The 25,675-nt window shown below is 42.1% G+C and overlaps 2 protein-coding genes and 1 long non-coding RNA gene across 5 annotated transcripts; 1 reads left to right on the top strand and 2 right to left on the bottom strand.

Annotated features, from left to right (window-relative positions):
- The first annotated feature begins 1,122 nt into the window (after nt 1–1,122).
- Nucleotides 1,123–5,265, top strand: LOC131250795 (uncharacterized). The gene is made up of 2 exons (XM_058251112.1): nt 1,123–4,508; nt 4,842–5,265. Exon 1 carries the CDS (start codon nt 1,338–1,340, stop codon nt 4,494–4,496), a length of 3,159 nt encoding a protein of 1,052 aa, XP_058107095.1. The 5' UTR covers nt 1,123–1,337; the 3' UTR covers nt 4,497–4,508; nt 4,842–5,265.
- Nucleotides 5,266–6,772: 1,507 nt separating this feature from the next.
- LOC131250796 (uncharacterized) lies at nt 6,773–15,916 on the bottom strand. Of its 3 annotated transcripts, XR_009173446.1 has the most exons (4): nt 15,771–15,916; nt 14,855–14,954; nt 7,613–8,455; nt 6,773–7,440 (listed from the first exon to the last, which is right to left on the bottom strand). It is a non-coding gene; the product is annotated as an uncharacterized LOC131250796 (long non-coding RNA). The 3 variants fall into 3 exon arrangements; XR_009173447.1 differs by lacking the exon at nt 15,771–15,916 and having other exon boundaries at nt 7,707–8,455; nt 14,855–15,524; XR_009173445.1 differs by lacking the exon at nt 15,771–15,916 and having other exon boundaries at nt 14,855–15,524.
- Nucleotides 15,917–19,164: 3,248 nt separating this feature from the next.
- Nucleotides 19,165–22,795, bottom strand: LOC131250802 (putative disease resistance protein RGA3). The gene is made up of 2 exons (XM_058251125.1): nt 20,356–22,795; nt 19,165–20,091 (listed from the first exon to the last, which is right to left on the bottom strand). The coding sequence occupies exons 1-2, from the start codon at nt 22,690–22,692 to the stop codon at nt 19,609–19,611; spliced, it is 2,820 nt and encodes a 939-aa protein (XP_058107108.1). The 5' UTR covers nt 22,693–22,795; the 3' UTR covers nt 19,165–19,608.
- Between the last annotated feature and the right edge of the window lie 2,880 nt (nt 22,796–25,675).

Below are 25,675 nucleotides of genomic sequence, written 5' to 3' on the forward strand. Positions count from 1 at the left end.
GGCATGGCCTACATTGTATACGGCTTGGATATCCTCCACGTGCTAGAAGATGGCCAGAAAAGGAAGTGAAACCAATGACCAAACTTTATGGGGCCCACCGTGATTTATATATTTCATCAACGCCGTCCATCCAATTTTCAGCTCATTTTAGGGCATGAGCCGAAAAATGAAGCAGATAAAAAGATCAAGCGGACCACACCACATGAAACAATGGGGATTGAACGACCACCATTAAAGGTTTATATGGGCCACACAAAGTTTAGATAAAGCTGATATTTGTGTTTTCCCTTCATCTAGTTATGTAAGACCTTACGAACAGATTGGATGACAAATAAACATCACGGTGGGCCCTAGGAAGGTTTCAACGGTATTCATCACTATTCCAACTGTTTCCTGTGATGTGTTATACTTGAGCTTTGGGTCTGCTTCGTTTTTGGGACCATGCACTAAAATGATCTGAAAAAATGGATGGACGGCGTGGATGAAACACATACATCGTGGTGGGCCCACAGTTTGGTCTTCAAGCCAGAAATGGAAAATGTTCACATACAGTGTCTTGATGTAATTATTTCTCCTTAATTAAACACCTACCTTCTAACTAAAAGAATCACATGCATCCATTTGTATAGTTCCCATTTCACAACCACAAGTCAAAAGAGCCAAAATGACCCAATACCATAGAAAAGTTGTAATGGTGCACATCAGCATCATCTTCCTATCTCAGCCATATTCAAATGTGGAATTGTATGATCCTTGGACATGTACAATATGCTTGGTTTTACAGTTTGTACAACCGGGTCCTGCAGATCATCAATCCAGACCATCAGTCTGTTGGACCCATCTTTGATGGCCCACTTCCAATAAATTTTCATCGATGGGACGATCCTAACCTTCCAATTCGCAGCCTCAAAATCAACGGTCGGGATGAGAGGTAACCACAACTCTCAACATTCAGCTGAAAAATGGCTAGGACTAGTGGTAGGATCTTCCAATCAGGATATGGCATCAAACTAACAATCTGGATCACTGAACAATGGGCCCCACATGTCCAAATTGGAAATCTGAGTATACTGTGCATGTCCTCAGGTGGGGAATCCCAAATTCCACCATTCAAATTCAGGTGGACCGATCACACCTAGAAAAATAAGAGAAAGGAGCCACCCACTTCCTAACCAAAAAATCAAAACATGGAATCTCTTCTTGTTGGGTGGAAAGAAGAGCTTTCCTTGTAGGAAACCTTCATCTCACACAAGAAGAAGATTCCTTTTCCTTCCAAAACACAAGAAATTCTCATCAAGCAAAAGCAAACCCAAATCACATACCTCCTTCCTTCAAAGATGGTCCAAAGAAAAGCTGTGAGCAAGCTTGGTATCCAACCTGAATCAAAGAACCATGTTAAATCCAATAAGCGATTGTCGACGGCCCGGAAACCGTCGTTTTCAAACCAAGATATCCATAACAAGGGAGGAGGTGATCTTACAAAGAAAATGAAGAAGGCGAGATCATTCAAGGTCTCGAATTTGGACAGCTTCGGATGCCCGGTGCGACAAGAAGGCTCGCGGCTCAACAAGCCTACTGTCGACCCATCGTCTCCACAGAAGAAGCCGTCGCTGGTCAAGGTATCGAGTGGACCGCCAAACTACATGAAGCCCACAAGCAGTTCGGATGCAAGGAAGGAGAGCCTGCAGGTAAGTCCATGTTCTCAGACTCCTGATAGGAATAGAAGTCCAAAGAATTCAAGTAGTTTGAAGGCTTCTTCTGCTGGTGCTCTAAAGAAACCCATGAAGGTTTTGAAAAAGACTTCGAGTTTGAAACCGGTTAGGCCTTCGATGAAGAAGAGCTCTGGGTCTGGGGTGGCTTTGTATCCGAAGATGAATGTCAGTCGAGCGACGTGTTCTTCCACTTTGAAGGATTCAAAGATGCCGGCATCGGTGATTCTTAATCCGGGTGGAACGGAATTGGAAGGAACCTCTGTCATGAGGGTCTGCCCATATACTTACTGCTCTTTGAATGGTCACCACCATGCGCCTATGCCGCCGCTGAAACGGTTCTTGTCTGCGAGGCGACGGTTGCTTAAGGCCCAAAAGAGCATGAAATTGAAAGTGCTCTCATCGCCTAGAAAAAGATGTTCTGGAGAGCAGAAGCAGGAAATTGATACTGGGCAGATGGGTTTTTGTGATGATCCTATGGTTTTAGAAGCCGACTCAGATGGGTCAGAAATCTTTCCTGTGATTGAAGACGTGGGGGATGATTTTTTCGTCAAGATCTATGCAAAATCAAGGGAAGAGATGGGTGAGGTTGAATCACTGAATGGCATCGTTGTCCATGATCCAGAGTATGGATCAAAATTTAGCTTCGATGTAAATCTCGGAGACTTTGAAGAAATATCAGTACTCAGAGATGATCAGATGCTACAAGGGTCCGGCAAAGGGACTGAGATCGAAGCTGAAGAAGATGGTGAAGGAGCTGCTGAGGGCCAGATAGATGAAACATGCTCTGAAATAAGCTCAGAGGACAATCCAGACAATGAAATGGACTCTTCAATTGCTCTTCTTCAATATGCTGAAGATGATCTGCAGGATTGGGCAAATCTGCCCTGCTTGATACAAGAAGATAAATTGGAGGTGGGTTTTGAATGTTGTGTTGAAGGCGACAAAGGCAAAGAGTGTGAATGTGAAATCATTGCAGAAAGCGACATTGATGAATCTGTTTCAGAAGCCATTGATATGGATTGGGAGGAAGAAGTAACCCCATATCCTGATAACAGAACTGATTTTTCAGTGTTTTCCGATGCTGGTTCCGATCTGATTACTGCCTCTGGGGTAGGAGATGAGCTCGACTTCGAGCAAGATGATTCCGTCAACACATGCGAGGAAGCTCCTTCAGATGTGGAAATACTACAATTAGCAGACGGGGAGTTTGGTGTATCTGGCACTGCAGGAATTGAAGCATCTGATGCATCCAGTGGTTTGATTCAGAACCAACTCATTGCAGTTCTGTATCTGGATCATAAACAGATTGAACCAGAATCTCCAGGCCAGAATGATCAGATCAGCACAGAGGAAACAGAAGAGAGCAGGCCGTGCGACATCATCTGCAGCTCATGCTTTTCAGGCTCTATCAGCGATGCACTTGAGGAACCAACAGAAGTCAGTGCAGAGACGAGTGGAAGCGATGGAACAGATGAACATGGTCTCCCGAGGGACGATGATGAAGGTAATATCGAAGAACCCATTTGCAGCACTGATGTAGCAAATGAAACAATGGTAGGCAAACAAGACGATGGATCTCTTGAAACTGATCCCAACAAAGATCTTGATGTAGCTGGAGAGGACGAGAGCTCCGGCCAGCTGCATCCAGATTTCGATGCAGAAGCATCGGGATCTATTGGCACAGGAGCTGATCTAGAAGTAGCTACAAGCAATCCTCACCTAGGCCAGGTGCTCCCAAGTGACAAAATTGAAGATGCAAGCCCAGACGAGGTGCTCCCAAGTGCTGAAATTGAAGATGCAAGCCCGGACCAGGTGCTCCCAAGTGCTGAAATTGAAGATGCAAGCCCAGACGAGGTGCTCCCAAGTGCTGAAATTGAAGATGCAAGCCCGGACCAGGTGCTCCCAAGTGCTGAAATTGAAGATGCAAGCCCAGACGAGGTGCTCCCAAGTGCTGACATTGAAGATGCATTGGGAAGAACAGAAGAAGTTGAAGATACTTGCAGCCTGCTGAAAATGCAAGATCCCTCCGAAGCCGATCTGGATATTGATACTGATCAGAGTCCAGGCCAAACAAATATAGAGATGGAAGTTTGCCAATGTGATGAAGAAAACCAAGAGAAAGAATGCAGTCAAGAAGCATCTGTTGATCAAAGCATTCCTCCTGCAGCACATAGCTCATCTGGTGATCAATCAAATGAGGAATTCTCCAAAAGTGATCCGGCTGAGCTTAGTGGCAGTCACATCTCTAGTTCGATCCTGTTTCATGAAGAGGAATCTGGTTCTGCTGAAGATTGTAACAGTGGGGATGATAAAATACAAATAGAAGATAATACGAAGTCCGATGAAGCAGAAACAATCCTTGCAGCAGAGAAAGATGAAACCATCATGGATTTAGCAACTGACTCCAACCAACCTCTTCCTACAACCTGTATTAATTCGAAAGGTAAAACCAACATTGCACGCAAGCGGACCACAGAGGAATCAGAGCAGATGAGGATGTTCAATCCACGGGCTCCACGATTTCTTGAACCAGAACCAGACCCAGAAGCTGAAAAGGTTGATCTCAGGCACCAGATGATGGACGAAAGAAAGAATTCAAAGGAGTGGATGATAGACTATGCACTCCAACAAGCTGTCACCAAACTGGCTCCTGCTCGAAAGAGGAGAGTGGCGCTGCTCGTTGAAGCTTTCGAAACAGTCACACCGCTGCCCAAATTCGAGACGCATCTGAGACATTCCGCAGCAAGTTTCACTCACGCAAGACCCATTCAAGCTTGCAGCTGATGGCCATCAAAGGTAAGGACAGTGACACTGATTCTACTAACTCAGTAATGAGGAAAAATGAAGTTCTGGTTTCACAGGACATTGGTAGTATCTTGATATGCCCACACCTGGTTTGGTGATCCAGACCATTAATCCGATAGGAGAGAACATCAACCATCCACAGTGGGACCCATCAGATTGCATGGTCTGGGTCATGAATGATCGATGGATCAAACTTATATGGAATGCATGCATCAGAACACTATTCATGTCTAATATAATCTTCAAAGACAAGTAATTCAGTGACTATCTCAAGTTCTTAGCACCCATGAGTATTCTCAAACTCCACTCATTCTCATCTTGCAGGTGATGGACTGCAGAAAGCAGCTGTAATAGATTGAAGGTGTACTAAAATAAGTGATTCCTGGTTCAGTGATGTCAGCCCAAGAGAGCCTTTTTAGGAGTAGAATCTGTTGTGTAGAGCAACTAAGCTGCTGTTCATCTTGCAGGAGTGCTGGAGGCGGCATCAGCTCGATGCAAGATACTGTCAGATGCTAGTACTGAATTGAACATATGGTTTTGTAATTTATGTTTAGTGTCCAAGCTTACTTAGCAGTGGCAGTGTTTCCCAAACACTGCTCGACTCTTAAAATAAGTAGGGTGTGTTATTAGAGGTTGTGTAGTGAAAATAAAAGTGTGGTGTTTGGTTTCTTCAATGGGGGTGGAATGCTCTGCTGTTTCACCTTCAGACAATGCTAAGTTATAATGATATATTTGTTTGGTTTTTTCATTTTTTTTATTTTTTCAGGGTCCATTACCCCAATTGATGTCTGCAGATGGCTATTTTGGCTTTCCATTGGTAGGAATTGAAATAAACAAGCAAGAATATTTTTGTTTGGGTGACAGATCTTTATTTATTTCAATGTTGATGGACCTAATTAGGCAATCACAGGTAGATGGGACATAAATGGTTGTGTTGGAAAACCATATCATGGGGCTGTTTTCACTGATATTCATGGTATTCCATGACGGTAAGGGTGGCCCTAACAGCCACCGTTCTTACCATTATGATAAGGGCCCGTAAAGGCCGTTACAGCCTTTTTTAAAAAAAATCTGTTTTGGCCACATTACAGACCGTTACAGGGACATTACAAGGCCTTTATGGGCACTTTTCTCTGCAACAGCCAATATAACCATTTTAGCCCCATAACTCGTAACAGTTACCACCATTACCATTACATAAACATTTTCGTATCCCTTTCTAATTTTGCTCAGCAAGTAGAAAACTGATTCAAGAAGACAGAAAAGGCAGCAAGTATGAAACTGATTCAAGAAGATAGAAAAGGTGGACTGATGAAAATCTGACCACTATCGACTAAATTAAACTTGATAAGCTTACTAACCCAGATTTCAGAAATAGACCAATCAAGTTTATTAGCCCAGATTTCAGAAACTAGACCGTTCGAGGAAATTGCCATTTCTCATTCAAGGAAACTGTCAATTGCATGAGGAGTAAATCTTCAAAAATAATACCAATGTCCCAGGTCATAGATCATCAATAATAATGTTTGGCACAGCTCCAAATCCGAATTCTGTGCAATTAAAGGGAGGCCTGAATGGCCAAAAACCAATCTCTCAGCAGGCTCATCGAGGGCACCAAATTTTCAAGGTGGACGAATGCCCTAGATGGGACTCCAAAGTCATTCAGAGAAAATCCTACTCCAAGTACACAAGATATTGAACTCCCTGTCCAAATGCCTCAATCAACAGAATTACCATATCCCCATCAAATGCAAAATTTTGTTAACTTATGTTGAATCCACTGATTCTAAACCAGTCTCATGTATGAGAGAAACCTTGATATTCTGGCAGTGTGATGATGCATACACATGCATACAATTATTGTACACATGGCATACATGCACCAATTGTAGCTGGCCAATTGGGAGACATCCAATGGATTTTTTTTTATTTTTTATTTTTGGGTCCAATTGAAGAGTACATCTAATGGACAATGGAAACAAGTAGTCAGTTGAAATTCGACAAGAAAGTCCATTGATCAGATTTCAGGATTGCCCAATCAATCAGATTTTGTGGCTAGTCGCCCATCACCCATTTAGGCATTTGGATTTCATGCAAGCAAATGGTCATCATGCGCTGCCAACAAACGAAACAATCCCCCTCATGTGGTGTGAAATCATTTATATCATCAATAAATTCCCCCTGTAAAATGAAACAACTAAAAAAAAATAAAAAATAGAGGCAAAAACAGAGAATCAAGCGGCAAAGACTATATGAACACCAAAGAAATGGCGATTTTTTAATATTGAGAACCAATGCAATCCAGATCATGATTAGCATTACAGCTAAACCAAATAAAAATTAAGATTGGTATATAAACTGCATATAGTCAGTGAGAAACCACTGTTTCAGTTTCTACAAAAGGAAGCTTGTTTTGACAGATTCCAATGAAAACAGCATAGCTTATAAATACAATGACAACTTCTGTATATGTGGGTGGGAGGAATAGATCCTAACAATAACTGACATTACACACACACACACAGAGAAAAAACAAAGAAAAAAGAAGAAAAAAGAAGCCATATTTACAAGCAGAAAAATCTCCAACTTGTAGGAAAAAAGTCATATAACTGTCTTTCGGTCCACAGCCGGATGCACTTGAATGGAAGGACACTCGCGAAGAAGGGATTCAAGCTCCTTTGAAAACCTTTCCAGCTGGTTGCATCGTGAAATATCATCCGGCAAGGTTGCTACATCAGCATTTCCCTCCAAGTGATTGTGAGGTTGCTCTGATCTGCTACCCAAGATGTCATCACGAAACCACTGTAGTGCGTCTTTTGTTGAAATGGAGTGCACGGACTCATACAAGTTCTGAAGCCTCTCCCTCATTTCTAGTTCTCCTACCATCTTTTCTTTCAAATGATCTGGAAGCAGAGCTAATGCACTTCATAAATGTTATGGACACCAAACAGGCATTGAAGACAAAATGAAATTAGTTCTTGTAACCAGTATGAAAAACATTAGCAGAAGAATTGAAATTGTCACTGCATGTCAAGAGATTGGCAACAGAAGAGGTAAATTTTCTCCATTTTATTTATTTATATATTTTAAATTACCTGGAGACACCTCTAACAAGGCCCCATTTCTACCCAATAAGCACCGACTGCTTAAAGCCGCCAACGAAACCCTCTTGTGCAGAAGCTTCTTTACCTGTCATGAGACCATCTCGATAACCAATCCAAAAACACATCAAGAATCCAAATATCAAAGTTATTTTATATTATTATTATTATGATTATTTTACTTTGCAGATAGAGGCTAGCTAATCTGACCACACGCCAATCCGTAGGCACACATGCAACGCGTTCAAGGTGTCCTAACCCATAAATTAGAAATATTGGATCATCAAGCAGTCCAAACAAACACATTGAATGCAGATTGCTCATCTTTTCCTCTTTAAAATTCTTTTTTCAAAGTGGAGGAAACTATGTCATTAAAAAAGAAAGAAAGAAAGAGAGCTACAAAAGAGGGAGACCCCAGAAACAGATTAGAGAAAATCCTTTCCTGGCTAAATCATCTACCACATCATATTGTTTGCTATTTTCTAAACCATCCATTTTCCATAAACATGTGGCCAACCTGATGAATGGGCTAGGTTGACTTTTTGGGCTGGAGCATCTATAAGCTTTGGCCCACATGATTAACAGCATGCTTTTCATGTATGCCATGTATGCCAGCTAGTAGAGGTGTCAGTAGAATTAGCAAGCCTCTTCTGGACGTATGCAAATAAGTCAAGGGTTCAGACATGCAGATTAGCGTAATTCATCAGGATCCTGTGTGGAATTGGTTGTGCCTCCTCTCCCACTCCCTGTCCAGATCAGATGTTTTACCAGAGCCATCATCGGAAACATCATAAAAGGAACCATCTTCACACCACAAATCATCTCCATCGCCTTTATCTGTAACCAGTCAAATGAATAAACTACATGAGTTTCTTCGAGAGAGTCAAAGCTTAGAAGACACTAAATTTGAAAAAAAAAACAAAAAACAAGACGAAGTGGGAAATCACCCAATCAGAATAGGGATAGTTGGCAACAATACTCACCAGATTCTCAAAGCACCAAACCCTGACTATCATAAATTGGTTCTACTGAAGGGCAACAAGGAGTTCTACCACTTGATAGCCAACCTCAATAGTACAGAGATTATTCATGAGCTTTGAAACTTGCATGCTGCTCAATCATAAGAAATGATTTTTTTTCTCTCTTTTGGTTCAATACAGGTGCTATCCGCCATATGGTAACCTAAGGCGTTGTCCAGAGGGCCTCCTCTATTGGATGGTCATGCTCCAATATCTTCCCCAATTGGACAATCCTGGCCACCAGATGGATTTTTGTTTTTCTTTGACAGAAAACAAAAATGATACTAAACAAAGCAAATTTTACAAGGGAATAGAGTTTCCAGCAACAACCGGTGTTGCTATATGTGATCAATCGCATGTGCCATTTTGGGAGGATGGATTGTGTGTGCTATAGTGGCACATGTGGTTATTGGACCATTGGGCTCTATGCGATTGCATAGAGAGGTAAGCAACCGCAGAAGCCATGATTATGAGAAAACGTGGTTTTTGGACCGTTGAGCTTTTGGGCGGTTGCATAGATAAGTAAGCAACCGCAGAAGCCATGATTATGCGATAATGCCATCGCATACTCAATATGCAATGGCAAAATGTTCCAACTGTTAGGAGTTATATATATTTCCTACCATCCCGGGGGTAAAAAAAAAAACTCTTTCTCTCCTACTCTAATACAAATATATAATCTCTGGAGTCTTACTCTCTCACAGTCTCTTCTCTAATATTCAATCTCTCTTAGCTCTCTCACTCTCTCTCTCTCACTCTAATACTCTCATTCTCTCTTACATCTCTTACTCTTGTCTCTCATTCTATCTAAGCCTACAAGGCCAAGTAGAAGGCTCTCACTTTTTCAAGTTACAAGGCCAGAACTCCCTCCCTCCCTCCCTTAACCATTGGGAGTTAGTGTAACACCCTGAAAATCGGGGGTCGTGCATACGCTCGACTCCCGAGTTCCCGGGGTCACTTATAATAGGTTTTCATTAATATGCGATTAATCCAGGTTTAAAGGCGGAGCATGGAATTACTTGAAACATGAAGTACGATCAGAACTAGTCTGCTGAAATGAAAATAGATCATTATATACAGGTCCAAAAGGATATAAAAAGGGTCGCATCAGGCGCTGCCCAACAAAATTACAAAAGAAATATCTGTCCAAAAGAATAGGGTTGAGTCCACAACTCAGCGATCCAAATCCTGTTTACTAGGCCGACGGGGAACCATCCATCGGCTGAAAGTAAGAGAACTCGTCTTCCTCCTCGAGGCTCGCATCACCAAGCTCCACGAAATCTGTATCACCTGCATCTATGAACGGGTCTGGTTGGTGTTTTAAAACACCGCCCCAGAGTGGGAGTGAGTGATCAATTCAGTGGGTGCTATTACCCATAAGTTGTAACAAGCATTAATTATAATAAGAATTTAATGAAAAGCAATCAATCATAAACATCTATCTAGTCTTGTTAATGCGCATGCATGCAGGATGATATGATGTATGCCCTCGCCACAAGGCTCCCTCGAGCGACTCCATCTAACGATCGCGTATGACAACACTCCCTCAGTGCGACCTCGACTGCCGAGTCGCCAACCTAGTTAATGCTATGCAATGATGATGTTAACCGGGTTCTTAGTTAAGTCCATTCATCCAGCAGATTTGGGAATCTGATATACCCCACGTATCAAATGCTCTAAACTAGTTGCGAGGCCAGGACCCCCCAATGTGTGAGGCCGAGACCCCGCGATCTTTGACCCCGTCGGGTTTCCCCCATCCCTGACTTCAAGCACATGGGGGGTGTTGAATGTGTGGTCGCTCGCGGTCACTACAGGGAGGCGCGTCACCCCAGCGTAGACCGACAGCTCAGAAATAGTGCCCTATTCTACCATGCCCGGCTCACGAGACTGTGGATCAATATTCCATCCGGTATCGATGGGCTACAATGGTGGTGATGTGTTCCAGTTTCCATACATATGTGAGCAAACAAGGTTAACAAACTAGGTGGGTCAGCCAGTGGACTAAACCGCACGAGCCCATGCAAGTATGTGGTGGAACGACATCGGGTACAAGCGACCCATGTAGTCTAACTACTACCGCCCACACGTACTCGCCCAAACCCATGGGTTTAGCCTTAAGGTGGTCCTACCAAAGGAACCACCTTCGCTCTCCTCATGTTCCTGACTAACCCAAGAGTAGGAATAGTGACTCATAGCATGCCAAATACCAATGTAACATCAAGCATATTCAACACTATGTTCTCATATTACTCAACATACAATTCAAATTTCTCTAGCAAGCAAACTATTAATATCATAAATAAGGTGTATGTGTTTGATGTGGGATGGTGAGGAAGTTAAGCACTTCCTATACCTCAAGGAATCAAATACATAAGAGCAAATGAATCATACACAATATGAAGCAACACATATGAGAAAAGAAATCAATTAAACATGAGCAGGTGATCGTCCATACACTAGATCATGAGAGAGGCAAGATTAACATCAATAAGAAATAAACATACCATTCATAGAATTCCAACAATATGTCGTCCCTAGGTTTCCTCTAAATTTTTCAATACATCATACCTAACAAACAAAATCATTAAACTCCTATTATAATCGGTGCTAGGCCACCTAAGGATAATATTCCGCACCTATGGATCGTTGGAGGCTTGGAAAACGACCTAAGAATGAGGGCTTTTGGGGTCGGACGGCCGGATTCCCTAAAACAACCATTTGTATGTTAGAAATTCATGAAATCCCTACTCATCACAAGGGTCTTAAGGAAAAAAAGGGTGATGGGTCTTACCTAGACAATCAACGGGATGAATGGGCGGTCGTAGAGGAGGGATTCTTCTTGGAGAAGAGGTAGGGAGTTGTGGGGTTTGATTCTTTGGGCCCCACCTCGATCTAAGGTCCACCTTCACCCCCTTCTTCACTCTCCCTCTCTCTTTCTCCTCTTTTCTCCTCTTTCTCTCTTTCTCTCCCTAGGGCAAATTCGTATGGGGAGAGGGGTGCCCCAAATGAGGCCCTTTTATAATACCAGATTGGGTGGAATGGCCCCAAGTGTCAGGTTTTTACTATACTAGGCCTATGAGAGGGTTTTTCTAAGCTCTAGGGCCTACTATGGGGTGTACAAGTCAATATACACCGTAGGATAGCTAGCCCTAATGATGATCTACGTATAGATATGATCGGCCCACCATTTGGGTGCGCCGATCGACAGATATGATAAGAAGTCTGTTCAACGGTCACCGATAGTCAATCAGGGCCGCGGCTATATGGATATGCGCAGGAAAATATCCTTACTCCATGGGTAAAGTTTGGTCACAAACCGACGGTCCGAAATCCTCAACTTTGCATAAGAGTGGACGACTCAATTTACTTAAGTTTCAACTCCTTCCTTTAGGGTATTTGCACTTCTCATGCACTCGTCTTTCGGCTCAAGTTAACCGGTTCTAGACCGTACCCAAGTCCGATTCCCGCGATGGTCGTCAAGCCCAATGAGACGGATATCATTTTATAGTTTTGGAACTAGTGGTCTACCAACGAGCGGTCTAGAGCTTGTTTGGATAACCGGGGCAGTTCTGGTGGCCCTCTGACCATGAAACTCATAGGATAGGTGCTCCATGGCCCGATGAAGGGCCATGCAAAATTTGGAGATGATCAGATATGAGGTTTGGTCGCACGGGTCTGATTCGCGATCAATAGTCACCGTGCCACGATCAGGACCCAGATTTTGTGGGCGGGCGTAGAAAAATACATTAAACCTTTACCGTAAATCTGGAAGAAATCCAACAGCTAAAATGCCTGAAATCTCAATTTTATTTACCAGTGCCAGATTCCAATTCTGGCATTGGTGGGTTGCATTTGGCAAGTGCCGATGGGACGGCCTGAATAGTTTATTTCTGGGTGTCCATTGGGTACGTGGTCCGCGATGGACCACAAGCCCCTAAATTTTTTAGATTTTTCTGACCCTCCTCGGTCACTGGGTGGCCCACATAGGTTATCGTTAAGTGTAAACGGGCCATCTGGCTTGACTTCGGTTAGATCTTTGGGTCCAATGTGAGTGGATCATGGGGCTAAACTTGATGTTCAGGTGATCGGGCGGATTCGTTGGCTTCTTACAGTTGATTAAATGGACTTGTACGGTTCTTTACTGGTTCCACCCGTGTTTAAACTATTATTGAGTGCTAATGGCCATTAAGTGATATTATAAGTTAATTAATAAAAAAAATTTCAAGGATTTTTTTTGGAAATCCAAAACAGTGAAAATCCAGGATGTTACAGTTAGGTATCTCATATAGCCATGGTTGGCATCATGGGTTGACCGTGAGAAGCAGTGGCGTCAGATACCCAATTAGCTAGCAAGCCGCGAGAAAGGGATGATTGTTGGTAAAGGTTCTGGAGTTCCTTGATTGCATCAAGGAGGCATTGCTATCCTTGAGCGAATTATCGAGTATTTCAAAATCTTGTCTGTTTGCAAATGCAAATGCTTGCATGTTATGAACCCACAGAAAGTCAAGCTGAGTACCTTTCATTAATGTTTGGGGTCGTTTACACTCCAGGCCGTGGTCTAGCATGGGTCCTTAATTACATCTATGGGGAAAACCCTTGATTAGAAGGTAAAATCAGAGTGGGAGGTCCTACGATGTGGCCTTGGACAGGTTTAGGTTCTTGGTTCTTCATCTTGGGAGTGTTTAAAACCAAGAGGGTCGTGATAGCCTTGGCGTACACGAGTAGTTGTCTCCACAATGTCGTGGGGAAGTACATGTCGAAGGTGGATGGGAGATTGCTCTCTAGCTCTCACCATGGGATGATGAGACCCTCTACACCTGACACCAACCATTGGGGGGAGGAGGGGCTATATGAGAGGCTTGTTATGGGTTGTCTACACTTGTAATCGTGTTAAAGGCTAAAGGAGAATTCTGCTCCTATGCATGGATGTTGTCGATGGGTCTACGACGAGGGGCAAAAGAACTCTGCTCCTTCGCACAGATGTTGATGATGGGTCTATGACTGGGCATAGAGCTCAATCCAGCATAGAATTATGAAATTGCTAACTATGTCTTAAAGAGTTACTCTAACTTAGCTTTTTTTTTTTATATATATAAACAAGTCTCACTTACTTTTAACTGTTATTTAAACAATTATTTGGTGGGGAATATATAGAGTGGACCCAAACAGGATCCAACATTGAAGAATTTGTCCAAGAAAATTCTAGGCCTCATATGTTTTGCAAGCGGTTGCGAGTGCAACTGGGGCATGTTCGAGATGGTAAGATTTTGAACAGATTCTAATATTGGATTTAGAGTAATTAAATCAAATATTAAAATATCCCATCACTAATTCACTATCAATTCAAATGTTATACAAATTCAGACCAAAAAAGGAATCGCCTTGAACAAAATAAGCTAAATGACCCGGTCTTCGTCCAATACAATTAAAAGTTGCAACTTGGAGGAATGATTCCTAGCTGGGCAAGAAATGCCTAATTTCTATGATCCCATTTGCCTAGATGATTTGGAAGCAGACAGACAGTAAATGGCTTGTAGAGATAAGAGGACCTCGTATTTGCAGGCGAGGACCTAACATGAGCCAAAGTAGAGGATGCCCTATTTGGATCAACACCTGGAGAAAGTTTAAGTCAAAAGTTGAGAAAATGAGTGAGGCCTAGTAGCAGTCAAGGCCAACAAGAAGACGAGATCAAGGAGATACAAGAAGAAAATGATCAACCATTGGATGTGGATGAATAATTAGTGGGAATTAATGACGAAGAAACAAAAGAAAATAAAGTATATGTTGAAGAAGGAGATGAATCCGAAGATGATGACAATAATCATTATGATATGATGATGATGGAGATGTGCCACAACGGATTAGGGAAAAGATGGGGGAAAGTAAACATGGTTTGTTTATGTGCAATGGAGATCAAGAACTGTGCCATTTAGAAGGAGATGGTTTATTCATGTGCAACAAAGATCAAGAATTGCACCAGTTAGGAGTCAGTTGGTACAAGTTGAACACTCTAAAAGGACAGGCGATTCGACAACATTGCTATTACCCTACATCAATCATCTCTGTAGTGGGATTTACCTTATGCATGGCTCAAATTTGTAATACACATGCACGATGGCATGCTCATGAAGTGAGTAGTAGCAAACTACTTGGTTTAAAAGTATGTCAAGGTAAAGAATCTAGCAATAAAAGCAATTACAGTGACTAGGACACATACCATATGAATCATGTTGGGTAGCTGTCATGGGAATTGGCAGCTCTAAGGTTTCTGTAGCAGTTTGGAGCTGCTCAGGAAGTATATCCTGCATTATGAAACCCTGCAAAAAGTTTGACAGAGTCGAAACTCATAAGTTAAACAACTCTCAAAGGACAACCAAAGAAGACAGTGATGACCAACTTCAGGGGTCATTTGGATGCCTGTAAGCTTTTAAGTTGTAAGTGACTTTCAGCTATAAATCACTTACAAAGATGTGACTTCTCACTCCCAGTCCTTTGAAATTTCCTAGCAATTTTTCCTATAAGTTACACAAGTGAATTTCCTCCCCCAAACACCACCTATAAGTGACTTGCCAGTAAGTCACTTCTCACTTACAGAACTTACAAGCATGCAAATGACCCCTCCATGCCCAACAGAACCAAAAGACACAAGCCTGTGTGCTTCCCCTCACAAAGCCGACATTCCAGCTCGACCAACTGCCACTAGAGCTACTTATAGCATACCTATAGAGAATATCTATCTAGGCATTCTGTTAGCTACTTATAGCATTCCAAATTCAGAGTATAAATAAAGATATTTGAGTATTAGACTATCCTTTTTTTCTTGTCCATAGAGTAATCACCTTGCATAGTCAAGATCCATCACAATAAATGTATGATTTTATTATTATTATTATTATTATTATTATTATTATTTATTTTTTCATTTTTTTGCGTGTGTTGGTATAGATTAAAAATGCCTGTAAATGTGTATTAACATGGCATGATTTGGGAAATTTCCAATCTTTGAGACGGTTGGAGGCGGTCGACCTTTGCTCCATCTGGAAAACTTGTTGAAGAACAGAAATGCACCTATTCTACATCCAGATTCCGGAAAAAAGGAAGCCACCCAAATGAATTTTGTTTTAGATGTCTACCTAAGTTAATAGTGTATCTCCAATCCAATTGTGTTTGGGGATGCAATCAATTGGACTCGTGCCTTCACCGTTGCCAAAAACAACAAAAATTAAAAGTTTAGACAAATCATAAAATTAGAAAAAGAATAATAGGTTCGTTTGGATGCTGGTAAGTATCGTTGGGGAAATTTCACCTCCTCTCTCTCTCTCTCTCTCTCTCTTTCTCTCTCTCTCTCTCTCTGCTTCTGGGTAGGATGAAGGGAACGGATTGGTTACTCCCCCTGCCACCAGCCAATGGCTGGTGGTCAGGGCTCTGTGGTTCCCACCATGATGTATCTGTTTCATCCATGCCGTCCATATATTTTTTCAGATCATTTTATATTATGAGACCAAAAATGAGATATATCCCAATTGCAAGTGGACCACATTACATGAAACAGTATTGAATGAGCGTCGACCATCAAAAACCTTTCGGGGGCCATAAAAGTTTTGGATCAAGCTGATCTTTGTTTTTTCACTTCATCTGGGCCTGTATGACCTAATCAACAGATTGGATGTCAAATAAACAGTACATTCGACCTTAGGAGGATTTTAATGGTGGATATCCAATCACTATTGTTTTCCCGTGGTGTGGTCCACCTGATATTTATATCCCTTACATTTTTCGGATTAACCCTAAAATGATCTGTAAAATGGATGAAACACATACATCATGTTGGGCCCACAGAGCACCGACCATCAGCCACCAGGCTGGTGGCAGGGGGAGTAGCCAATCTGTTTACGGCGCGGATTAGACACTGACAAGGTCAGTAGCCAAATCGGTACTGAAGTGACGTCACCATGTTTCATGTGTTGTATCGATACCGTCCAACCATTTGTAGAGATCGTTCTGTGTGGCATGAGAAAAAGAATTAGATAGATCTAAAGTTCAAGTGGACATACTACAGAGAAAACCGTGGGATCAGTAACACCCACCGTTGAAACACTTATAAGGACCACCGTGATGTTTTTTTAGATCTAACCTATATATATATATATATATATATATATATATATATATATATATATATATATATATATATATATATATATAAAAGCTTGATCGGAAACTTTTGTGGCCCATAAGAAGTTTTGAACGGTGGATGTCACTGTCCCCACTGTTTTCTATGGTGGGGTCCACTTGAACTTTAGATCTATCTCATTATTTTTCTCATGTAATAAAACGAACTCTTCAAATGGATGGACGGTATGGATACAACAAATGCATCATGGTGGATCCACGAGGTGGTGACGTCATTTCATTAGCGCTTTGGCTTGACCTTGTCAGTATCTAATCTGCGCCCTTCAAGGTACCGTTTGTTGGAAACGGATTGGCTACTCCCCTGCCACCATCCCGATGGCTGATGGTCGGTGCTCCATGGGCCCCACCATGATGTATGTGTTTTATCCATTCCGTTCATACATTTCAGTTAGCACGGTGTAACATGTGTGCGTGGAGCTGGGCAAAAACGGACCGATTCGATGGATCCGACCCGATTCGACGAATTTGACCCGATCCGATCCTAACTGAAGGCCAGGATTGGGTCGGATAAAGTTGGCCCATTTAGATCTGACTGTAAATCGGATCAAGTTCGGATCAATGGTCAATCCGAATGGATCCGATCAGATCCGATTCAATCCTCACAATGTTCATTCAATACTGTTTCCTATAATGTTGTCCACTTGAGTTCGGGATATACCTCATTTTTGGTTTAATACCATAAAATGATCTAGAAAAATAGATGGACGGCATGGATGAAATAAATACATCATGGTGGGGTCCACAGAGCACCGACTAGCTAGTGGTAGGGGGAGTAGTAATCCATCCTCTCGCACGTGGCTCAAGGTGCACTGAGCACCGCTCTGACGCGCGGATTTCAAAAAAGACTTTCGCAAGAAGTTCTCGCGTGGGATGCTAGGGGGTCCCACCATGATGTTTACAATAAATCAACACCGTCCATCCGTTTTGAGTGCTCATTTTAGGACATGCGGCCTAAAATGAAGTTACGAGAGGAAATAGTGTAGATTCAGTGACCAGCACGGCCACGGAGTTTAATATTAAAAGTTTTTGGTGTTTTCACTTCATTTGAGTGGGAATGACCTTATAAACAGTTTGGATGGCATATAAATATCAAGGTAGATAACAGTAGATAACAAGAAGGTTTCAACGGTATGAAATTCTTTCCTCGGTTTTCCCTCTCGTCCGGCATATTTGAGCTTTGAATCCACTTATCTTTTGATATCTTGTGCTAAAATGAGCTCCCACAATTGATGGACGGTGTGCATTTTTTACAAATATCACTGTAGGCCCATATAGCATCCCAATGCGGCCATGCAGGAAATCCTCTTCCCAAAAAAAAAAAAAAAAGTCCATCCAGATGGCCAGGTGTACCACACCAAGCCAGCTGTTCGTGTATTGACGTCGGCAAGTTCCATGGGTGAGGTATGTGTTATATCCAAACTGTTCATCCATTTGGCGGGCTCATCTTCAGTCTTGAGATGAAAAATAAGACAGATCTAAAGATCAAGTGGATCACACTGCAAAAGATTTGATCCGAACCATACCCAACCTAATCTAACTCAGTTTCCCTAACCGAGTCAGATTTGGTTCGGGTCAGGCCAACAGTGTAACAGATCGGATCCAGTTAGAGGACCCGGACTCGGTTCCGAATCGGATCGAGTTCGGGTTAGGCATTGAAAATTTCAGACCGAGTTGAGTTGGGCCCAATCTAGTCCGTTATTGAAAATTTCAAACTGACTCGACCCAATGCCCACTTCTATGTGTGCGTAGGAAGCGGCTTGGCTGGTGTACCTTACACCAGCTATATAGCTGCTGTGATCAGGTCCTTTTTGGTATAACTCCATAGAAAGAATTAATAGGCAGGTCCACACATCAGGTAGGACCAGCTTACTCATTTTACTGGGCATAAAGGCATGAAAATCAACAGCTATGATCTCTGAATCCAAAAGATTTTTTGGAGAGCCCTCCAATCAACAGTGGATCCTTCTTCTTTTCTTTTTTTTCAGACTTAAAAAGATTCGAGAAAGGCCCTCATGACTTTGTCGAGGATATTTGATAGTTGTTTAGGTGGGCTGAGCCCAGGCCCATTTGTACTAACGGTCCAGGCTCAATCACAAATTTCAGGGCTGATCATCAAATGGCCAGAGTCAGTTATTAAATTGATGTATCCATTCAAGCGAGTGCACATTTTTGGCACGAGCGAGCTTCGACACGTCGTGGTGAATTTATCACACGTGTAATATATTAAAGCCGCTTACCAGGTGGCCCCTGTACGTGTATATGTCTGGAATGAATCTGTCACGTGTGTGCAAAATAAACGGACAACAGATAAGAGAAAGTGATCCAACTATCTAATATACAAATGGCCCATGTCATGATCTTATATTACTCATCTTTGAGAAAAGGAAGCAATGCAGTCATGGTCACATCATCGTTATTTATTTATTTTTGTGTGTGTGCGAGCGTGTGAAGGTGGACGGTAGCACTATAAGCTTTATTAATAATAAAAAAGAAAAAGAAAAATTACGTAAGGAGAGGGGGATATAGAACCTGACCTCCAAAACAAGAAACAACTAAGAAAAGCAATAAACATTTGATCAACAGCTTTTGTTTACTGGCAGAGCAAGACAACAATCCAGCAAACTAGGCTTTACAGATTGAGATTAAATGACATATATTAAAATTAAATCCTTAAAAAAAATAATAAAAAAATAGAGCAGTTACACACACAGCAACAACACAGTTTGGGGAAAGAGAAGCAAATGAAAAGCTATCGTTGATTTCTCTCTCCAACTCCTCTTATCGGCGACCCAATCTGATATTGGGGATGTGTGCAATCTTGTAGCGATCTTCTCCTCCTTCTCGGCAGCGTTCTGCTAAGACTGGACATTCCCATATATTCAGTTTTTGAAGCATGGTGAGGTGTTGCAACTCCTCTGGTAGAGATCTCAACTCTGGACACCACCAGATCTCTAATTGTTGAAGCATGGTGAGGTGTTGCAACTCCACTGGTAGAGATCTCAACTTCGGACAGCCATAGATGTCCAGAGTTTGGAGGGCTTTGAGTTGTCCCAACCAACCACATGAGAACGATGTCAGCTCTCGATTATAAGAAATCTTCAAATGGTTAAGGTTGGGGAGGACGGGTAAGGGCACACCGGATGACATTCCAACATCACTTCCATACAAAGTCAGCTTCTGGAGGAGCGGTGGAAGATTGCTGGGCAACTCCTTCAGCTTTGGACATTCATCTATTTGTAATTCCAGGAGTGATGGCATAACCTCTCCATCATCTCGACCTCTTAATTCCCACTCTTCCCAATTTGTCATTCTGTGGAAGGAGAGGCTCTCCAGCTTTGGGAATGAGACAACACCACCACCACTTCCATCATTATTATCATCCCCACTAAACTCACCACCTACCTTTCTCACCTCTTCCATTCTCCAAATTTCAAGGGATTTAAGGGAAGGTAGTTTCCCAAGACCTGGCAATTGCTTGCACTTTTTACAATTCGAGAGTTGCACCTTGACTAGATTGGAGAAAACCGGATCCTCTGTCCACTTGGGAAGCTTGGAACCTCCGTAGCTCTCTATTTCCAACTCTTTCAAGTTTCTGTGGGGCTGCAGGATTTCAAGCACCTCCTCTGTTCTCTTCTGCTCATCATCACCCGATGCTTCATCGTCGTATTTGAAGGATAGAGTATGAAGGTACTGCTTCTTATTCAGTTCTCCCTCCATAGCTTCATCTCTGCTCCTCACATTTTCCAAGCCAGTAATTAGAAGACTTCCCTGAAGATGATTGAGGTGTTTCAGTTCTCCCCATTTACATCCTTCATCGTCACCCCCCACTATGAACTTTGTTAATGTCCGAAGGCTACTCAGTTTCCCTATGCCCTGCGGTAAGTACTTTATGCCAGTGAATTCTATTTCTAAATGTCTCAAGCTAATCATTTTCCCCATCCCTCTAGGCAGTTTTCTTAGACCATGACAACTATTGAGTCTCAAGGTCTGTAAATTTCTACAATTACTGACCTCCTCTGGCAACTCCTCGATCTTTGTCACTGATAAATCAAGAAATCTCAAGTGCTTCAAGTTTCCAACTGTTGGAGGCAATTTCTGAATGCTAGTGTGACTCAAGTCCAATGCCCTGAGGTGCCTGAAATGATGAAATAAATTGTTTGGCACCCTGGAGATTCTTGAGTCACGTAGCAACGTCCGCAGCTTTTGTGCCTTATACAAGGTGGCCCAATCTCTGTCACCTGCGTCATCACTGTCAATTAAAAACAAATGGCGGAGATTATTTAGGTTCAATGAGGATTGCTTTCTCATCTCCACCACTGAACACTCACTTCCTGCAACAGATTGTGCAAGATCATGAACTAAATCATGCATCTTGCACTTGAGTACGTTATTGTCATCATCGAGTTCTGCATCTTGGAGCAACGAGCGTCTTAGTAAATCATCGAAATACAGCCCACCAGTTTCCTCCATGTCTAGACTTCCCCTCGAGCAGATGAAACCTTGTGCCACCCATAGCTTGACTATCCTATCCTTCATTATCCAACTATCTTTCGGGAAAATAGAGCAATACACAAAGCACTGCTTCAGAGTTGGAGGTAAATCATGGTAGCTCAGTAATAAAGCGGGTAAAATACCTCCCACTATATCACCTGAGTTCCATATCTCGCTTTCCAACACAAGCTCCCACTGCCTTCTCGTCTTTCTCGAGCGCATGGCGCTCCCTATCGTCTTTGCTGCGAGAGGCAGCCCTCCACACTTGTTTACGATTTTCCTTCCAATCTCTTCCAAATCCGAACGCTCTTCTGCACTCCGATGCTCAAGCGCTTCGCGACTGAACACTGACCAGCAATCTTCATGAGATAAAACATCCAGTTTCTGCATGTGATCAGTACTTCCCATCCTCGATGCAACATCTTCCGAACGAGTGGTTACAATGATTCGACTCCCGGGTGCACCAGCTTGGAAGGGACGTCTCAGATCGTTCCACTTCTTGTTATCATGTCTCCAAACGTCGTCAAGCACAAGCAAGAATCGCTTTGCTTGCAACATATCACAGAGACTACGCTGCAACGGGTCCAAGTCTGATAACTCACAAACCTTCCAAGTTGCACATTCGATGATTGATTTTGTAATACGTTTGACATCAAAATCTTCAGAAACACATACCCACATCCTCATGTCGAAATGCCCCTCGACTATTTTATCGTTGTAAATGAGTTGAGCAAGGGTGGTCTTGCCCAAGCCCCCCATTCCAACGATAGAAATGACGAAGGGCACCTCATTTACCTCTCTACTACTCCCCCCCAGCATCAAGTCTATGACTTTTTTTTTAACACCTTCCCTCCCAACAATGAACGGGTCAGGTAGGGAGCTTGTCTCTCGGTCACCTATCTCACCCTCCCTAACTTCACTATCCACCCCCCTCGTAATAAAATTAAATCGGTTCTTCTCTTTTTCAATATCATCTAATCTACCCCTCACCTCCTTTATCCTACTCCCAATTTTGTGGCGTAACACAACATGATTGAAGCAGTTAACAGGCGACAGGAAGCTTCTTACCTTCTTCTTACTGAAACAGGACACACCATCTTCATCAGGTGCTTGTGATTTGAGAGCTTCCGTCATCCATTCATCTAGTATGTCATCCACATCATAGGCCACGTCTTTGAGCTTCTCCAACCAGTCCTTCACTGCTTCGTTCTTCAGTCGCTGAGTTTCAGCATCTTTAAGCACAGCTTGGATCGAGGTGAACGTACTGGAAAGCCTTTTGATCTCGTTGGTGACACCCACCAACGAAACCACCTCATCTTCAACAACTTTGGCCAATTTTTCTATGGCAAGCGAGACCAGTGAATCAACCATGTTTTCTGCTTTTGGTAGTGATGAAAAGAAGGGAGGAATTTGACTTCAAAGAGATGTAAATATAGGAAATGGGAAGGACTTTGAAGGTATGGAAGAGAGAGAGAGGAAATAGGAAATGGGAAGGACTTTGAAGATATTGAAGAGAGAGAGATGCAAATGTTGGTATGCCGTTGTTGGTACAACAGAATGCACATTATATAGGAAGTGTCTGCTCTTTATTCAAATTGATGCAAAACCTTCCTTCCACTTCAATTTTAATTAGTTATTCCAAATAAAAGAATGGAATAATATGATTTCCACCTAAGGATAAGCATATGTCCTTAGCTTTCACAAGCATGGCCCATGGCTTGGACAATCTGAACTATTGATCTCATGTGTTCCACATCGGTTAAGAAAAGGACAATGGAAATGGTCCCCATCCAATTCAAGTATTGGTAATGATTGGATGACTAGGATATTCTAGGATCATCACCAATTTGCAATAAGACCCGTTTGATCAATGGCTGGGATCATAACCCATGGGCCCCACTTGAACCAATTGATGCTTTGAAATGAGGTTTTCACGGTATCCATTGGTTGAGGTTCCTCTTCCAAGGATAACATTGTTCTCAAGGTAAGAAAAGATGCCGCAAGGAAGGAATTGCTTTCAAGCAGAGCACCAAAGATCCATACCTCCAACAATAAGAAAAGGTTTATTATACTTGAGTGAGAATCCCAACACATATTTCAAAATTAATTTTTTTAATTTTAAACCTTAAAATGTTACTGGACTCCCACCAACCATCCATTTATCATGAGAGATTAATGGCCACAAGATTCTTGACAAGGTTTCAAGTATCAGCCAAAACCAGTACATATAGCTCAACATGCATTGATTACGTATTGTTTCCTTTGGTGGGGCCCACTTGATTTTTTTTTTTTTTTAAAAAGAAAAATTTTTATCAGCCTGATTTTTGCAGTGTCTTATCTTCATGGTGGGCCACACATGCTGTGATGTAGGACAATTAACCACTTACTCTAAAAGCTTGAGTTGTTAGATCATGGCTAATTAATTCCTTTATCTCATAGCCGAAGCCCCACATCGCATAGGTTAGGACCTCAGTCGAACTCCCTTCATTGACCCTAAATCACATGGGTACCACCTCACATGAGCCACCGCCTCACACGGGCCGCCCACCCTGAGTGTTTCCCCGCATCCCACGGGCTTCCCCACTCGAGCCCATTGTGAAAATGCCCCTGCATTATGCTGGATGATTTAAATTCCACACACATGCATCAATGTGGGCCAACAGGAAGCATGCCGATGTGCACATGAGCTATGCTTGAGAGGTATTTGAGAATGGGACATACATTGTGAAAAGAAAAGAAGTTATTTGCTTGTCCCCATCACCATCTGACCTATCAAAAGAACGGCTCTGAACTTGCTTATATATATGCTTTGTATGCTCCAATGACATGGAGCAGTTGAACAGGGCCCCAAAGAAGTACAGTCACATCTCATGGCCTCCTATTAGTTGCTGAAAAGTAGGGCAAACCAAAAACAGGGTGGATAATCAATAAAGTTATTATTATTTGCTGTCGTAGTTGTTGTTTCTGTTTAATTCATTCAAAATATAAGAGAAAGCATTTTATCTATATGTGAGTCAAATGGTCAGTCATGTGTTTATTCCTGCATCAGGTGGGCCACCAACGTTTTTTAACCGTTAAATTACATGGTCAATGTTTGGACTCCTCAGATCAATCCATTGATGTAGTTTTAGTGATTTGAATAGCATACATATGTACAATTAAATAGTAGCCTAGCAATTACCTTTGTTACCCTTGTAATTCTTTAACATTTTATTATTATTATTATTATTATTATTATTATTATTATTTTAAATTCACATAAAATATGATAAAGCAGAGAAAAGCATTTTAATTTATCTCAAATCATACACTGTATATTGCATTGAGCAGCACACCTCTTGAAATTGTGTTTTATATAGTTCTCAACTCCTGCTGGTATGAACAAAAATTCTAACCCACCCAGCTCATAAGGTGAGACCTATTAAGTCCATGCGATGTCCAACCCTTTCAATAGGTTGGCCCCACCACGACAATCACTAAAGGTCAAAATTCAACGCTATCCACTCGTCAAGTGGGCCACACCATGGAAATCAATATCTAGCCATTGATGAAGCATTGTCTACTCGATTGAATGGATGTGGCTGATTTTTGCATGAGGCAATGCAAGTGATAGGGCAAGCATATTGGATGGATTGGATGTGGCAGATGAAAGGTTGGACCACAACTTTCATTCCAACCGCATGGACTTGAGAGAACCTCTTCAATAGAGTGAGCTTGTGCCTACCTACACATGCCTTGGTCATGTGCACGGATGCGTAATGCCTGTGGCTACCGGATGGTGCTATGTGGGCCCCACCTGGATGGATGTGTTTTATCCACGCTCTTCGTACATTTCTCCTGATCATTATAGGGCATGAGCCCACATATCCAAATCTCTTGTGGACCGCACCACAGGAAAAGTGGTAATTGAACCCCAACACTAAAAACTTCCTGCGACCACAAAAATTTTGTATGAAGCTGATATTTGTGTTTTCCCTTCATCCAGGTCTGTCTGAACTTTTTCAACAATGGACATCATTATCTCTACTTTTTTTTTTTAATGTGTTGTGGTCTACCTGAGCTTTGGATATGCTTCAATTTTGGAATTGTATCATAAAATGAGCTGGAAAATTGGATGGATAGCATAGATAAAACTTATACATCACAGTGGGCCAAGATAATCCATACCATGCTATAGCTTGGTGAGCTCCTAACAACAGAATCTGCATCCTCATTTAACATGGCCATCTCACTATGAGACCAGCTACCCTTCAATACAGATGGAATAGCGGAATGATCACAAATAGGCATAGCATGCAAACTTTCACATAAAGCCCACTTTTTCCTGGATGCGGATTGGCTGGTGTACCACACC

Source organism: Magnolia sinica, chromosome 7, assembly GCF_029962835.1.
Source record: "Magnolia sinica isolate HGM2019 chromosome 7, MsV1, whole genome shotgun sequence".
In the NCBI taxonomy this organism is placed as follows: Eukaryota; Viridiplantae; Streptophyta; class Magnoliopsida; order Magnoliales; family Magnoliaceae; genus Magnolia; species Magnolia sinica.

Excerpts from the sequence above, each read along its gene's own strand:
- LOC131250802 (XM_058251125.1), bottom strand. The coding sequence starts at position 22,692 with ATGGTTGATTCACTGGTCTCGCTTGCCATAGAAAAATTGGCCAAAGTT. Across the intron at positions 20,092-20,355 it reads CCAAGTGGACAGAGGATCCG|GTTATGCCATCACTCCTGGA; the intron begins GTTTTCTCCAAT and ends GATGATGGAGAG.
- LOC131250795 (XM_058251112.1), top strand. The coding sequence starts at position 1,338 with ATGGTCCAAAGAAAAGCTGTGAGCAAGCTTGGTATCCAACCTGAATCA.